Genomic DNA, 15,000 nt, shown 5'->3' with positions numbered 1-15,000 from the left:
GCAGCCCGAAGTGCATCTTCGTCTAACTCATTACCCTGGAAACTTTCGTGCAGTTCAATTAGGCTTCATTTAAAATCGTCGGCATTAAATTTTTCCTTAACCCCTGCTGCTCTCATTAACGGAGCAAACGGATCAGCAAGCTGGGTTGGAAGCTTGAAAAGATACGGTGAGCAATCAGCATACAGGGTAAATGCTACTTGTTTTGGAGAGACAAACTTCCTTTCAAGGAGAATGAAAGACTTTCCTTGTATGGGACTTATTATGTCAGCACCATGGTAGGTGAGACATTGCTGTAACGTTAAGTAGGCTTTTTTTCAAACGCAATCAAACTCTTCAAATTGTGGTCGAGTAAGGGATTTGGGCCCCACAGACATTGCATTTTCATTTTTTATATATTTAGCAATTTGCTTACGTTTTGAGGAATAGCCATCCCAATTACTGGCTCAGTGCAACAGACAAGGTATTTGCTTTCTTCTGGACAGATTTCTTTCGGCGATAGAAGATAATTTCTTTCGAGATGATCTCCCTTCCAAGTCAGTGGAAAGGTAGCCGGCTTTTGGAGAATGGGGAGAAATCTGGCCTCTGCAATGCGAGTACAAACTTCGGGTCCAGATGACGAATGGCCTCTTTTAAGCTTTCTCTCCATAAGTTAATCCCGTCTTTCACACGCTCACGCGCCGCATCAATGTCGACGTTATTTAAAGCATGAACGTGACTTTCCGCCCTTCCTACAACTTCTCTCCAGGGAAGATCATTTGAAGTCATCTCCAAATCTTCCAAAATAGTCAATATGCGAGAATGGAGATAACATTCTTTAGTGCCAAAAGGAAATTTGCCCTCTCCGTGCGAAAAAGTGAAGCTGCTTCACTACCAGTGTGAACGAGGTCTCTCGGTAGCTTGAGGGAGGCACCATTCGTTGACACCGGGATACAAGAGTGTTGCATTACCATCTCACGAAAATCGTGTGTGTTACAATTCAATGCATGCAAAGTAAGCAAATTTCTTAGGTTTGCTGGAGTCGTTGCAATATTCGGAAAGAAAATTTCTTTGAAAAATTGTGTCTTGTTGAACCTCTTTGGATTGATCTTTTCTTTGCTGGTCACAGTCAAATGAATGCAAGATGTCACACGGCATATCAATGACCACCAATTGGTCTTGAGAGTGCATTTTAAGAACTTCATTTTCTACGTCTCCAATTTTAGGCTCCTCCCGGAAAGCAGGATCTAGGAAAACTACATCATTGATATTGACCCATTTTTCTCCGTCAGAAAAAAGCGAATAGCGACCAGCAGCGACTTTGCTATAAAACGACTTCAAAAATATCTACAGTTTTGCTGAATTTGAGATGCTCTTGGCCACATTAAATGAAATGTGTATGTGCCATCCTTTGCCGCAATCAGTTTTAAATCTTCCAAAAGATCAAGAAAAGCAGAAACCACAGAATCTTGCATGAGCACATCATTCCAGTTCACTTCGATGCGCGTCTTGTCGTCTTCCACTTTTTCTTGCAAGCTGCGTCTGTTGGAAGCCACTGCAAATGCTCCATTGATATGAACAGGTAAGCCACTATAAATTGAAAGTGGAAGATAACAGAAAATAGTGCCATTCACACTCCATCCTTCCACTTTCTTTTCGATTGCCAAAGGAAGAAACCTATTTGATTTCCTTGACTCTAAACGACATGCCACACCTGCTCATGGTAGTAGAGTTCTGTCATTCTTTGCCACCTGCATTGCTTCTCCAGATCCCATGGAGTATACTGCCAGCCAAAATGTTCTTTGCTGTTTTAAAGTGATTCTGAAGAAATCATTTCCACATTTCGTGACATTACAGTTGACTTCCAGTACTATAGATGACTTTGGAAGTTTGTTTGCATCGATGTGGCCTTTTGATGCCAACTTTTTCACCACTGAGCATGCCTGAAGAACCCTACACTGTTCTAAGAGGATGATCTGTTCCGGACCTACAATCGGCGACAAAATTAGTTGAGACAGTTGCTAACAGAGTACACTGGCAACGACACACACGTTGTTTTCAAAAGAAACTTGTCCAAAAAGTACGTTTCCGGGATACCCCTCCCTCCCCCATCCTAATCAATGTTGTACCGCTGTTGACAAGGCTCGTAGGAAACCGAAAAAAACACAATAGTGTCGGGGGTGCGGGGGAGGAGGCCATTTTCGCACCGAGCTTGAAATTGACTCTAAACGATAAAAGTGTCTCAACAATTTTGACGCCGATTGTCTTTAGGAAAAAACTTTGTATGAAGGGTAATGACGACTCTTGATAAGCGTTTTTGTGCATTAATATATGAAATGTATACATTTCAATAGTGTTTTTTATGCGTTGTCATGTCATATACGAATCACAACATATATAAATCACCTTTTTTTTTATTACAGTGATGTAACGGTGACTGGTGTGATTGCAGACATTTCAGTGTCAAACATGGTTTTCACACAGAACATTTCTAACAAGATAAGGGCATTTATACGCTTGCCATCTATTTGCGAAGGGAGGAAAGTGAATGATATTGTCAAGGAAAGTGATACCTCACAGGCGTCGATGTACCGCATTCTAAAAAAAAGAGAAATTTAACGCAAGTAATCACTATCGAGCACGTCAATTACAACGGCCAAAATGTGGATGTCGAACGTCCAGCGAAGTTAAGTTCACGCCACAAACGCTTATTATTGAGAGAAAGGACATCGTACTAAATAATGACAATTTCAAGACGATTTGTGCAGTGTTTTGGATTTGACATACCTTGAAATAAAGCGAGACTTTCGGAACCTTTGCGTGACGTTTAGCATTCCTCTTTGACAACTTGTTACAAGGGGTATGACCCATAAAAAAGAGGGAAATATAAATAGCAAAGACAGTTTATAACTCCTGGGACAATTAAAAAAAAAAAAAAGAAAAAACAGCGAACAGTGCTGTACTCTGATTTTTAGGAACTCCGCGGAGGAGTGGCCACGAGTAACCACGAGTCACCTCGAGTAACCATGTCTTCAAAATGGCAGCATACAGCCAAAAGTGTTTCTACTCAGGTGACCAGAAGTCATGTTGGCTTAAAAAGACAGACTTTTAATAATTTATTCAAGTTCAATTTTAAAAACAACATTTTACTTCTTGTACGTGGCTGTGGTTTCCTTGCATTGCTTATCGACGTCAAGTGAAAAAAAAAAATAGAATGATTTGTCATTTTTAAAACTGTTGCTGTTTTCTTGCATTGCTCATCGACGTCAAGTGAAAAAAAAACTAGATTGATTTGTGATTTTTAAAACTGTTGCTGTTTTTTGGTTCACAACTCCAACTGCAAATTAGAAAATTGTTTCATGTGTTTATAAAAAAGACTCACTTAATATAACAAAGTAACACATTTGAGGCAAGAGATTATAATCTCTTGTTTGAGGATATCAGCTACAGTGGGAACTACTGTAAGAGCAACACAAAAAACCGATTGGATCAAAACACCAGGCCTGTTATCAGAAGATGGAATGTTGAAAATGAAATCATCAAAAACGAAGATCACAAACCTAGTAGAAAACAAAGACCTTCCAGAGAAAATAACTTTCATGCACCTAACAGTAAAGAGCAAAATACACCCGTCCTACTATTTCCCCCTTGTTTACAATGGCCACTGAGTCATTTCAGATGAATTTTCATAGGGACATTATTTTCCACATACTAGCCTACAAAGTATCGCAAGTCTGTAGTTTTCAAAGAAATTTCTGTTATTGGATTGACAAGTGATCCTTCAAATTTGAGCTAATTTTTATGTCTGAGTGATTTTGCAACAGTCACTGTCTAGCCTTTCATGATATTAAAGTTTCATTTGAGCTCAATTTTCGTAATCTAACAACTTTTCAGATAAGCAATCTGTTATCGACAGTTTCTGACATAAGAGCAAGGTCAGCATGACTATCATCATCATCGTTATCATTATTAACAACAATAAAAGCAAGATGACACACGCTAACACCAACCCGGTGTGGCCAACACATCACGCATGCGCACAACCATTTCACGCGTTGCATGCGTGATGTGTTGGCCACACCGGGTTGGTGTTAGCGTGTGTCATCTTGCTTTTATTGTTGTTATCATTATTGCCGGTAAACTACGGTAACTTCCTATTTAAAAAAGTACATTGATCAGTTCACTTTTGTGCATCTTCAACTTGTAAGCCAGCCACCTTGAGAGGTTTATCACCACTCCCTGGAAACAAAAGCAGAACAAAATTGGACAGATAGTTAACAATACTTATTAAGGAAATGTTAGTTTCACAGTCTTCCCGAGCGCGATCAAGTGGCTGAATATAAAAGATGTCCACGATCGATGGTAATTGCAGTCCAGCATCCGCTTAATGGTTTCATAGTGGAACTAAGTGTTGTGAATTCGCTTACGTGTGCATTAGCTTTACCTTATCGGCTGGAAATTTGACGAGGAAAAACCTAGCCGTAAGTTTATACTCTTGAAGTTAAATGCTTTTTTCCTCCTAGTGGGTAAAATCAACAATCACGACGGAAGTTTGTGCTTTTCTCATGTAAACGCTTATGACATTCTTGAAACAGTCGCTGGGAACGAGGCAATCTACGAAATCTTCCAGTTTACAGCGAACGAGCAACCGGTCGAGATTAAGGATCGATTGAAAGCGACAAATATTCCATTGAAAGCAAACATCCCGCCAATTAAAGGGACAGGGTCATGTGCTGCGCATGCGTGAGCTTCCGATCGAATCTTGAAAAGTTCCGGCGGAATTTTTCAATTTGTGCAGTCGCCAACTTCAAGATGGCGTCGACTAGTGGTGGTGGCGGCGGTCACGGAGGAAAAAGGAAAAATTCGGGTCGAAAGCGGATATTTCGCGATTCAAAAGAGGCGAAGAAGGAGTGGGAGAGATGTCGCAAACGTATTTACCTTGAAAATAACATTTTTAAATCGTGGCTTCAGGCAAAATTTAACGCAGGATACGAAGCCTGTACTGACAGCGCCTTCGCAGCGCATTTGTTGTCATTGGAATTTCGTAGGAGGTAAGTTCCGTTTCTGTGTTCCTGTTGATTAATTTACCTTCCAGTGAAGAAAAGAACTACCACTTGATTTCTCTCGTTTGTTTGCAGAGATGAATCAAGCGTAGACGTCCTTTCTAGTTCGATCTCTCATGTGACGCGAAAACATGTCGATGTCGGTGTGGAAAGTGAAGGTGCGAGTAGTCAATGTATTATTTCATACGAGCAGCAATTTTATTCATCATCTGCTTGGACTTAGAAAAATTGTGTCTTTTACAGGGCCACCGACCTCAACTCCTGTGAAGCCTTCGGTTGAGCCATGTATTGTTGAATCACCGATCGTTGGTTGTCAAGAACAAAGTCCAGTCAAATGTTCCCTCGATGGAAGCACTGCTAACAACCTTACCACACCTCATGAAAAGTAAACGTGTGTTTTTGTTCTTACTATCAATTTACTATTATTTTAATATCTTACCGTCTGTGTGTGTACTGTGTTGTAAATTGTATACATACAAGTACGAGTTTGGTTTATCTGGGTGCATGCCAAAACACAAACAGTTTCATGACTGTCGCACTCATTTCATTCCATAACATTTCATTTCACTTCTGTCTTCAGTTCCAATTTGAAATTGAACTCTTCACTTTTTACTGACGATGAGGGATCAGCAGAGGAGTCAGAAGACAGTTCTTCTGAAATTGTGAGGTATGAAATAAAGTTGAAGTGCACTTTGAATAGTTTACAGAACAAGTCAGTTACCCATGTTTTTATGTTGATAATATATTTTGAATTTATATTATCTCTTGCACATGAAGTACATGTAAAAACAGTTTATTAGTAACTGCAAGAAACAATGCTTAAAATTTGTTACAGCATTATATAGATATCCCTACCTTTGGAATTGTTTTATGATAACAGCCTTCTCAAATAGTGTCCACCAGATCACAACTAGTTCTGGGGTTTGGTTTTACCTTTTATACATGTATCATACAGGAAGAGATGCTGAATGAGGGGACAGATCTTCTTAATTGAACAAACTGACTGTTTAGTAAAATGTTTGAATACGACTACAGTCATGTTAATGTTTTGTTTTGTTCAGATACAAGAAGCTATATAATTCTGCCATCCAACAGTTGAATGCTGATGACTCCATTTCAGATGATAGTGGTGCTGAGTCTGAGGAAATGGAGTAAGTACATGTAGATTTTAATGTGAAAATTGAAACACCTTCCCATTATTTTTTCCCTACCTTTTGTTCATTAATTGTTATTTACTTTTTAAGGTAACATTTATTTTTTTGATCTCTTTCAGTCTGAATTTCATTGAAAGCAATTCGTCTGATGATGAAAGTTTGATGGAAGATGTGGGCACTCTTGTGGAGGAATCTGATGTTGAGATGCCTACAGAAGATATTCCATGTGTGGAGGATAGACCAGATGTTTCATGTGTGGATGACAGACCAGATGTTTCATGTGTGGATGACAGACCAGATGTTCCATGTGTGGAGGACAGACCAGATGTTCCATGCGTGGAGGATAGACCAGAATGTGGGCCTCACCGCAAACTAAGCAGAGGTGAAGACCTCTTCAAGTTTCGTAAAGAGGTTAAACTTGCCAGAGAGAGAAAGTTTATCTGCTCCCTAGACCTTTTTCTAAAGTTGTTTGAGGGAAGTTGTAAGACACCTGACTGTGACAAAGCCCTACAGGTCAAACATCACTTTGTGGGAACAACACTTGTTGTAAATACATGGTGCAAGGATGGACACACCTTCAGGTTTGCCTCATCTGAGGAGTTAAATGGCATGTTTAGCAACAACTTACAGGCTGCAGCAGCAATCCTTCTGTCAGGCAACAATTTCAGCAAAGTCAGTCGAATGGCTGACTTCATGGGCCTGTCCTTTCTGTCATCTTCAACTTTCTATCGTATGCAGCGACTATATTTGTTTCCAGCAGTTGAGGAGTGGTGGTCCTGGATGCGTGAAGAGTTGGTGAAGGAGTTTGCTGGTTCTGAGGTAGTTGTGGGTGGAGATGGACAATGTGACTCTCCTGGGTTCAGTGCCAAGAACCTATGTTATTTCCTGATGGAAATAACCTCAAGTTACATCCTAGAAATTGAGGTGAGGGACAAGCGTCACGTGGGCCTTGCATCTACAAACATGGAAAAGGACACTTTGAAAAATGCATTATCCAGGCTTAAAAATGTACTTAATGTCGTTGAGTTGGCAACTGATGCATCATCTTCCATTAAAAAGCTTATTGGTAAGTCAACATTATTGTTGTGATATCCTTACTTGTGTTGTAAGTCAAAACAGAAAATATAGAGTAATGTAATGTTTTATAAATAGACTGACTATTCTAGTAACAGACACACTTTACCAGTATCTTGTTTGTCAGGCAGAGATAGATCAAACAGGCAGATCAAATATGCTATACCTATTAGTAAAATTGGTAGCTTTCATTATTAGTATTATTGTTACTATTACTGTTAGTATTGTTATTTTTGTTAGAGTTGTTGTTATTATTATTATTATTATTATTATTATTATTAGTAGTAGTAGTAGTAGTAGTAGTAGTAGTAGTAGTAGTAGTATATACCACACACGTGAATAGTGCTTTTCGCACGTACTGATTGGCTAGCTTGGAGGTGATTAGGCAAGTAGTATTCACCTCCGAGCAGCCAAAGAAAAACAAAAGGACTTTTGTCGGCATGTTGTCACAAAGAAAGTTACTCTTTGGGCTGCTAGTTATTCAGCCTGTGTGGTATATACTAAAACAATTATTCACCTCAGTGTCGGTGAAAGTGGTGGATATTTACCTCCACTTCGGTGAGTAATTGATAATTACTATTATTATTGATGCAAAAATGAGAATTTGATGCACGTAGCAAAATTTGTAAGAATCCTATCTTAATTTTTTACGTTGCTATTTTCACACAGCAAATGAGTTTGGGGAAGTCTTTCATAGCCTTGATGTTTGGCACAAGTCCAAGAGCATCAGGAAATGCTTGGCCAAGGTACTCCGTATGCATTTGCAGTAAAATCACCGAGTTTACAGCTTGATGTAAACAAAAAAGAAGGGATTATTGTCATACCCTACAGCTGTGACTGTAGTACTTCTCTTTGGGAGGGGTGCAAGAAGGTTCAACATTTTACAGTGTACTTGCACAGACCCAATTTCATCAAGAACCTAAATGATTACTGTGGGTTATACAATTTCTCTAATGTTGTTTGGATAACATATAAATTCAATTACATAATATTATTGCACTTTGTCAGATAGGACAAGCCAAGTCCATGAGTAAAATAAAAGCCTGGTCAGATGCTATCATCAAGCACTTCTGGTATTGCTGCTGTGTGTGTAAGCAGTCAGAATCCACATCTGATGAAGAGGCTTTAAAGGTGATGAAAGTAAGTAACTCCCATTATCTTATGATCAGTCTACAGTTTGGTCTATTGCATTCATTCTATGAACTTTGAGTTGCCAGTTCAGTTTAATACTTTTAATGATGTATTGATTGTTTATTTCATTTTTTTCCTACAAGGATAAGTGGATTGGCCTCCTACACCATGTGTGTGATTCACATGTCTGGTTGTCTGGGAAATGCGACCACGAAGACCAGGTCCATAACCCCAGTCTACCTTGGTTTGATAGGCGTGACAATGACTATGCAGAGTTGCAAAAGATAATTTTAAACCCGGAGTTACTTGAAAGTTTCAAATACTATGTGAGGTTCAGGTAACACATTACTTTAGGGCAAAACTTTGTAATAAATAATGAATCCGTTTCAACAATTAATCGTGCAGATAAGATACCTGTACAGTTGTATTTCACAATTGTTTCACTCAAAGTAAGCTACCTTGGTAAATGTCACATTGGTATAACTAGCACACCATAAAATTTTAAGCTGGCTGCATTTCCATTTGTTTTCTTACTTTTCTCAGACACACAGGCAACATCGAATGTGCCAACAGCCTGTCACTAGTGTACACACCAAAGAGAACACCCTTTAGGTATGTCCATAGTCCATAGTATGTTATGTATAATTGTCATGTCTGGTTGACAAAAATAGGAACAATGTTAGATTATAACATGTTGTTTCCATAAAATTGAACTGTAAGGTGCATGAGATGTCTCCTTTCACGACTAGGAAGACACTTAGCTAAAATTATCATTATTTTGCTTGTATAGTTACAGGGCTTACAAGGTTAGGAAGTACCTAGCAGCCATGGACTGGAACTTCCATCTAGGTCTTGCTTCAGCCACCAATAAGTCAGGCAGCGAGATCACCTCTCGGAAGTATAATCAACGGACCAAGCAGTGGGATTTGAGAACTGTCAAGGCTCTCAAGACCTATGAGTACATCCCACTCCTCATAGCTAGAATTTTACATAGCAGATTGGCAGATAATGATATTGTCACACGTAATGTGTCACTCAATGCAAGTGACCCTAGGCTTTTGGCACCCACTATTGCTGCTAACCCTCCCCCATCCTCAAATGAATTGTTGCAAAGGAGGAGTAGATTTAGTCTGCCCTCTAAGGATAATGATCCAGAGGACACAGACAACAACACTTCACCTATGGAGCATTAAAACACAGGGTTGATGTTATCAAATTGTGGATTTAGTGTAACATTTTTGCCTTCAATTCTCACAAATTTGTAACATATCTGGGTGAGAAAGTAAGTGTTGATCATTTTACAAAAAAGCTAGTGTTCAACTTTGAACGTTAAAAGAAAAAAGTGTCAATGCATCTATTGATCACAGTGCTCAATGAGAGTAAATAACTCACATCTGTATGTACATTATTATAATTCATTGCAACAATAGTTACTTGTTCCCAGAGTATATCATTAATCAGTTGCAACTCACGCTCAACGTTGAGCACATTTGGAACTACTCGAATTAGACTTCAGATTTCTACTCTCAAATATAAAATAGTAAAGAATTTTTGTTTTGTTTTGAGCACCAGTTAGAAATTTCCCAGGGCAATGGTTGCAGCTTTCACTGAGAGAATAAAATTATAATTTCTTTCTTTATTTTGTGCTACTGGGAGTAAAATAATTTTTACTACCTAGTTCACCATTACTTATCAATTTATTTTATTCAAATATAGAGCAGTCACTAGGATCTATTTACATGTAATCCAAAGAAAACTGGAGAAAATCTTGTGTTGAAGCTACATGTATTCATATACAGTAACCATTTGCATCTATATTTTGGTAATCCAAAGATAAATAGAGATAATTATTGTTGAACTATAACAATGAAAAATTCATGCTACTGTTACATACACCAAGGAAACTCATCCTGAAAATTCGAACTGAAAAACTGCTCAATGGAAAGAAGTACAAGTGGTTGTCATGTCACTCACTGGAATAAGTGTGGGACTGTAGGTAATAAGAACTGGATACTGGCCAATTGATTTTTTTTCTGCATTTCTATGGATGAGCTGCACAAATTTTCATAAAATGCTTGAAGTTGAACAATTGTGTATATATGATGAGAGCTAGTACATGTAATAACAGCTGGTTTTCATTGCTTAAACACTGAATAGACTTGTAGCTTCTAAATAAACAGTGAAATCCACTTCCAACGAATAATTTAATGCTCCCTATACCCCATATAAACCCCAGTGAGTGATGGGAACTGTGCCCTTATTTTTAACACAACACAAGAAGGGCACACACGTCTGTTCCCTCTCCCCAAGTGCCCATGTCTGGCCAATATAAATTGCCTATAAGCAGCTTTTCGGAAAGCTCTTGTGCTGTTGTCCTCCCTATCATTCCTGATATCTCCCATATTACGAATGCACAGTTGCAGTACATCAGGATCAAGACATAATTTGCCAAAGCGTGCAGATGTTGTTATGCAATTTCTTTGCTGGCAGCATTTATTTTCTATTGCTTGTGGCATAGGCCTGCACAGGCTACATACACACCACTCGACCAGTGGGGCACTCCCTGACGGGCCAGGATCAACTTCACCAGCTGATGGTTCAGCCACTGCTGTGGTTGTTGCGCTGGCAAGTGCAGTTTCGGTGGTGTCTTCCTCCCCAACCATGTTTGTGCCCTCTGCATCTAAGTCATCCTCCATTATGAGGAGAGTGTGAATATAATCCATACTCCCCACTCCTCTGCGAAGACTTCGTACAGCCAATTTCCTCACCATCCCTTCATCAAGAGTAGCAATAAAATCCTAAAACCATTTAAAAGCAATGTAATTACTGTGCTGAATTATATCACAAGGATGCCGGCCAACATAATAACAATAACTTTAAAGTTATGTTTAATTGAAACCAAATACTTGTTAGGGTTAGTGGGTAAACATTTTCCACAAATTTTTATCACATACAAAGCTAACAGGCTTGACAACAACAACAACAACAAGTTTATTTCTCTCACTTTGCCTAGTTAAATAAATACATTATGAGAAATAAAAATAAAATAGGAGAGCACTGGCTGCCTAGAATAACTGAGAAGTAATAATGATAGGCAGGCAAGAAACACAAGCACATAATCTAAAATATTTCATTTACACAAGGTAAGGAATGATGTTGTCTTTAATGAAAATGCTTTAATGAAAAGGCTTCGAAAACAGAGGACACTATACTAGGAGATAAATAAATAGTAAATAATTAAAATAGTAATAAATATATGTAAAAGAAGAAGCTTATTTACATTTCAATTTTTAGAATAGGTATCTACATTTAAAAATTGCCCACTGTACAAAATTTATCCACACAAGATTGAATCTGGAGTTGGATTGAATCTGGAGTTCTCCAGATCTTATCTGGAGTTGGAGTGTAGTAAGGTCTAGATTATATACGAGATTTTGGTTGCCGCAGTGGAAAAAAATTCGCACTTACAATACACACGTGGCAGTGCAAGAAGGTATTCGTACACACGAAAGCAACTTCCCTCGAGATGCACCGATTGTACAAGAGACGAGAGAATGGATTACCTTCACGTCATTGTTTTCTTTGATGCGTTGTTGCTCTTCACTTGGAACATCGCCGCCACTCGATAGACGAAACCCATCGAGTCTAGGTCGCACTCTTCTTTGAGCGGGTTGAGATGTATTATCCTGTAACTCCTAAAAGTCAAAAAGCAAAGAAAATTTAGAGCCAATTCAGCCTGCAACTTCAGGGAATTTCTGACTGTAAACATACTCTGTTTCTGCAAGGTTTATCCCTTGTTCCACATTTGCAGTTATTGCTGCAAAGCACATTTCTTCCTTTGCAAGGGCATCCTCGGTTGCTGTTCTCCTTGCGCTTTGTAGTACACGCACTTTTGCATTTACAAACCGTTGAAGGAGTAGCAGATGCTTCCTAATGAAAAAATACAAAAATTCTGAGCGACCTCGTTTACATGAAAGTCATGAATGCAAAATACATGTAAATTATTTTCACTTACCGGCAAATCCACAATGGCGTCCGACATTTTCCGAGAGCGCGAGAGCGAGTGACGACGCGCGTGCGCAGCTCATGACACTGTCCCTTTAAACAGAAAGCCCGACAAAATGTTCGACTTCCAGGGGACTGAGTCGGCCACAATTTTCCAATGGTAATTCTCCTTTGAGGAGTAGTTCTTTATTTAAGCATTTCCTTCCTTTATCATTTTAGACTTCTCAATTCCTCTGGCTTACAGGCGGCACACCCGAGCCTTGGAGGTGAATTTATCTATTTAAGCCTTTTTCAGTTCCTTTATCATTTTACCTTCTTCTCTTTCTCTGGCTTAAATGCGGCACACCCAAGCCTCAAAGGTGAAGTTATCTATTTAAGCAGTTTCATCATTTTAGTCTCTTCTCTTCCTCTGGCTTACAGCCGGCATGCCCAAGCCTTGGAGGTAAAGTTATCTATTTAAGTAGTTTTCTCAATTATCATTTTAGTCTCTCCGCTTCTTCTGGCTTACAGCCGGCACGGCCGAGTCTTGGAGGTGAAGTTATCTATTCAAGCATTTTTTCCCTCATCATTTTAGCGTCTTCTCTTCCTCAGGCTTACAGGCGGCACACCCGAGCCTTGCAGGTGACTTTTGCTATTTATGCAGTTTTCTTCTTTATAATTTTAGTTTCTTCTCTTCTTCTGGCTTACAGGCGGCACGCCCGATCCTTGGAGGTGAAGTTATCTATTTAAGGATTTTTTCCGTTATCATTTTAGCCTCTTCTCTCCTTCCTTGGCTTACAGGCCGCACACCTGAGCCTTGGGTGTGAAGTTATCTATTTAAGCAGTTTTCTTCTTTATCATTTTAGTCCTCGAACGCAAGTTCTTCATAACGACAACGAGAGAACGTTATGATTTTCGCTTCATTTTTAAAGCTGCATATCTGCTCAGAAAATCTCGCAGCTAAGATTACGCAAAAATCATGTGCTATGTGTACTCCAAGCTATAGACTAAGTTCCGTTTCCTAGTACACCTGCAGTGGGGTAAGATATTAAAGAGCCCTGACCATAATAAACAACACTCTCTGCGGTGAGATAGTGCTAAGAAACATTTAAGCATGAAAAGCTGTAAACACAAATACAAGTGGCTAATTCTTCAATTTCAAAGCCGTATACACACAGCTTGTGTAAGCATCCTTAACAAAGCGTGCGAAACCGTAATATTTGTTCACAATCGAGGGTACCTTCACAAAGACATAAAAGGCAACAATATCGTCCTTGGGAGGTCAAACAGACCTGTGATCATCGACTACGGAAAGACCCAGAAAATAGCAAAAACTCTCATACTGTACTTACAGCTAACTTTGAGAGAGCGAGGAAACCATATGTAGCTCCTGAACTTTACAGGAAAGGGAGTAATTAACCTCGTGGTGTTCTCTAGGTTTTCGAATCTTTTTCCCGCGAATTTTTCAGTCCGTGGACAATAAGTTGTGAAAGTGGTTGGAAAACGTCGAATAACCTAGTCAAATTATCGACAAAATGTATCTTTCACAATAGTCCCACAGAGTCGCGTGTTCTATGTATGACGAAGAAGTTCAACCAATTGAAGTGAATTTTGTGAGTCCAAAGAACTAAACTATGACTATCATTCAAAGCGAATTATTTGAATCGTCGAGGTTCAGTTCGAGTTGACAAGACTTTATATTTTGTAAAAACACGTTCAAATTTTTAAGTAAGTTTTGGCTGACCACGTTTTTTATACATAATCGAAAATAGATGGAAAGAGATTTTAATGATCTTTTTTAAAACTTGTACCGAGCATAGAGGAGTTTTGATTCGCAATTGGTCGAAAAAAATCGTTCGATAAAAGTTCCTCTTTTAAATGACAGTGATGCAAGTTATTGTTACATGGGAAAACTCGCTCAAGTGCAAGAGTTTCCTTTTATGAAATTATCGACTTTCCCTCCAAAAAATTGTTTACAGTAAAGTTCGTTTCTGTCGGTACGACGTGTTTTTTTTTTATCGACATAGCTTGCCGTTTTTTTGCGACTTTGCTCATCATATGGCAACAATTTGGCACCCTTTCGTTAGTAGGATTAAAGTCAGAGAAAATGTGATTGCTCATTAAATTAAGGCTCGATGACCACAAAAATACCTGATTTAACGTTTTTTACTTCAAAATCACTTGCCATCTGAAACAAAAGTATTCATTCCCAGTGCGGCAAAAGCCAACCACTTAAATTGAGAGAACGCAGCGTTTAACGCCGTCTTGGTCTGAAAATCCGGCTTGCGGCTTGTTATCACAGTTGCGATCCACAACAAATAACAGGTGTTGTTACGGGCTAGAGTATAAAAGTACTCTCGAGTGACCAGGAGTGACCACGAGTGACCACGGGTGACCACGAGTGACTCGTGGTGACTCGTGGTCAGTGGTCGCTCGTGAGTTCTTTTTTCTATCGTTGTTACGGTTAATCAACTGGAAAACAGGAACCTGTGACTCAAAAATGCAAAACGAACTAAAACAAATATATTAACGTTAGATTTCTATATTTTTTGACAGCGAAAGCAAATATTTAAATATAATAAACAATCTGATTTTCTCTCCTCACAGCGCGGAGATCG

General features: G+C 38.9%; 3 protein-coding genes and 1 long non-coding RNA gene across 4 annotated transcripts in view; 1 reads left to right on the top strand and 3 right to left on the bottom strand.

The window, feature by feature from the left end:
- Positions 1–15,000, bottom strand: part of LOC138051497 (uncharacterized) — a 282,752-nt gene that overhangs the window by 111,176 nt on the left and 156,576 nt on the right. The window lies entirely within an intron of this gene.
- LOC138051470 (uncharacterized) overlaps positions 1–15,000 on the bottom strand; it is a 118,724-nt gene that overhangs the window by 10,623 nt on the left and 93,101 nt on the right. Inside the window, exon 2 of the long non-coding RNA XR_011132824.1 lies at positions 4,147–4,215. This is a non-coding gene — a long non-coding RNA (uncharacterized lncRNA). The remainder of the gene's footprint in view (positions 1–4,146; positions 4,216–15,000) is intronic.
- LOC138050883 (uncharacterized) lies at positions 5,287–9,591 on the top strand. The gene is made up of 9 exons (XM_068897142.1): positions 5,287–5,424; positions 5,620–5,706; positions 6,101–6,190; positions 6,313–7,259; positions 7,937–8,013; positions 8,276–8,407; positions 8,542–8,735; positions 8,942–9,010; positions 9,189–9,591. The coding sequence occupies exons 3-9, from the start codon at positions 6,186–6,188 to the stop codon at positions 9,589–9,591; spliced, it is 1,827 nt and encodes a 608-aa protein (XP_068753243.1). The 5' UTR covers positions 5,287–5,424; positions 5,620–5,706; positions 6,101–6,185.
- LOC138050882 (uncharacterized) lies at positions 9,824–12,440 on the bottom strand. The gene is made up of 4 exons (XM_068897140.1): positions 12,414–12,440; positions 12,170–12,328; positions 11,962–12,093; positions 9,824–11,196 (listed from the first exon to the last, which is right to left on the bottom strand). Exons 1-4 carry the CDS (start codon positions 12,438–12,440, stop codon positions 10,603–10,605), a joined length of 912 nt encoding a protein of 303 aa, XP_068753241.1. The 3' UTR covers positions 9,824–10,602.

Source organism: Montipora capricornis, chromosome 6 (assembly GCF_036669925.1).
Source record: "Montipora capricornis isolate CH-2021 chromosome 6, ASM3666992v2, whole genome shotgun sequence".
NCBI lineage: Eukaryota > Metazoa > Cnidaria > Anthozoa > Scleractinia > Acroporidae > Montipora > Montipora capricornis.
This window is presented reverse-complemented; position numbering and strand designations above follow the sequence as displayed.

Coding starts and splice junctions, on each gene's coding strand:
- LOC138050883 (XM_068897142.1), top strand. Junction 8,014..8,275: donor TCAGGAAATGCTTGGCCAAG/GTACTCCGTATG, acceptor GCACTTTGTCAG/ATAGGACAAGCCAAGTCCAT. Junction 8,408..8,541: donor AGGCTTTAAAGGTGATGAAA/GTAAGTAACTCC, acceptor TTTTCCTACAAG/GATAAGTGGATTGGCCTCCT.
- LOC138050882 (XM_068897140.1), bottom strand. CDS start 12,440: ATGTCGGACGCCATTGTGGATTTGCCG. Junction 12,094..12,169: donor ATAAACCTTGCAGAAACAGA/GTATGTTTACAG, acceptor TTTGACTTTTAG/GAGTTACAGGATAATACATC. Junction 11,197..11,961: donor AAGAAAACAATGACGTGAAG/GTAATCCATTCT, acceptor AAATGGTTTTAG/GATTTTATTGCTACTCTTGA.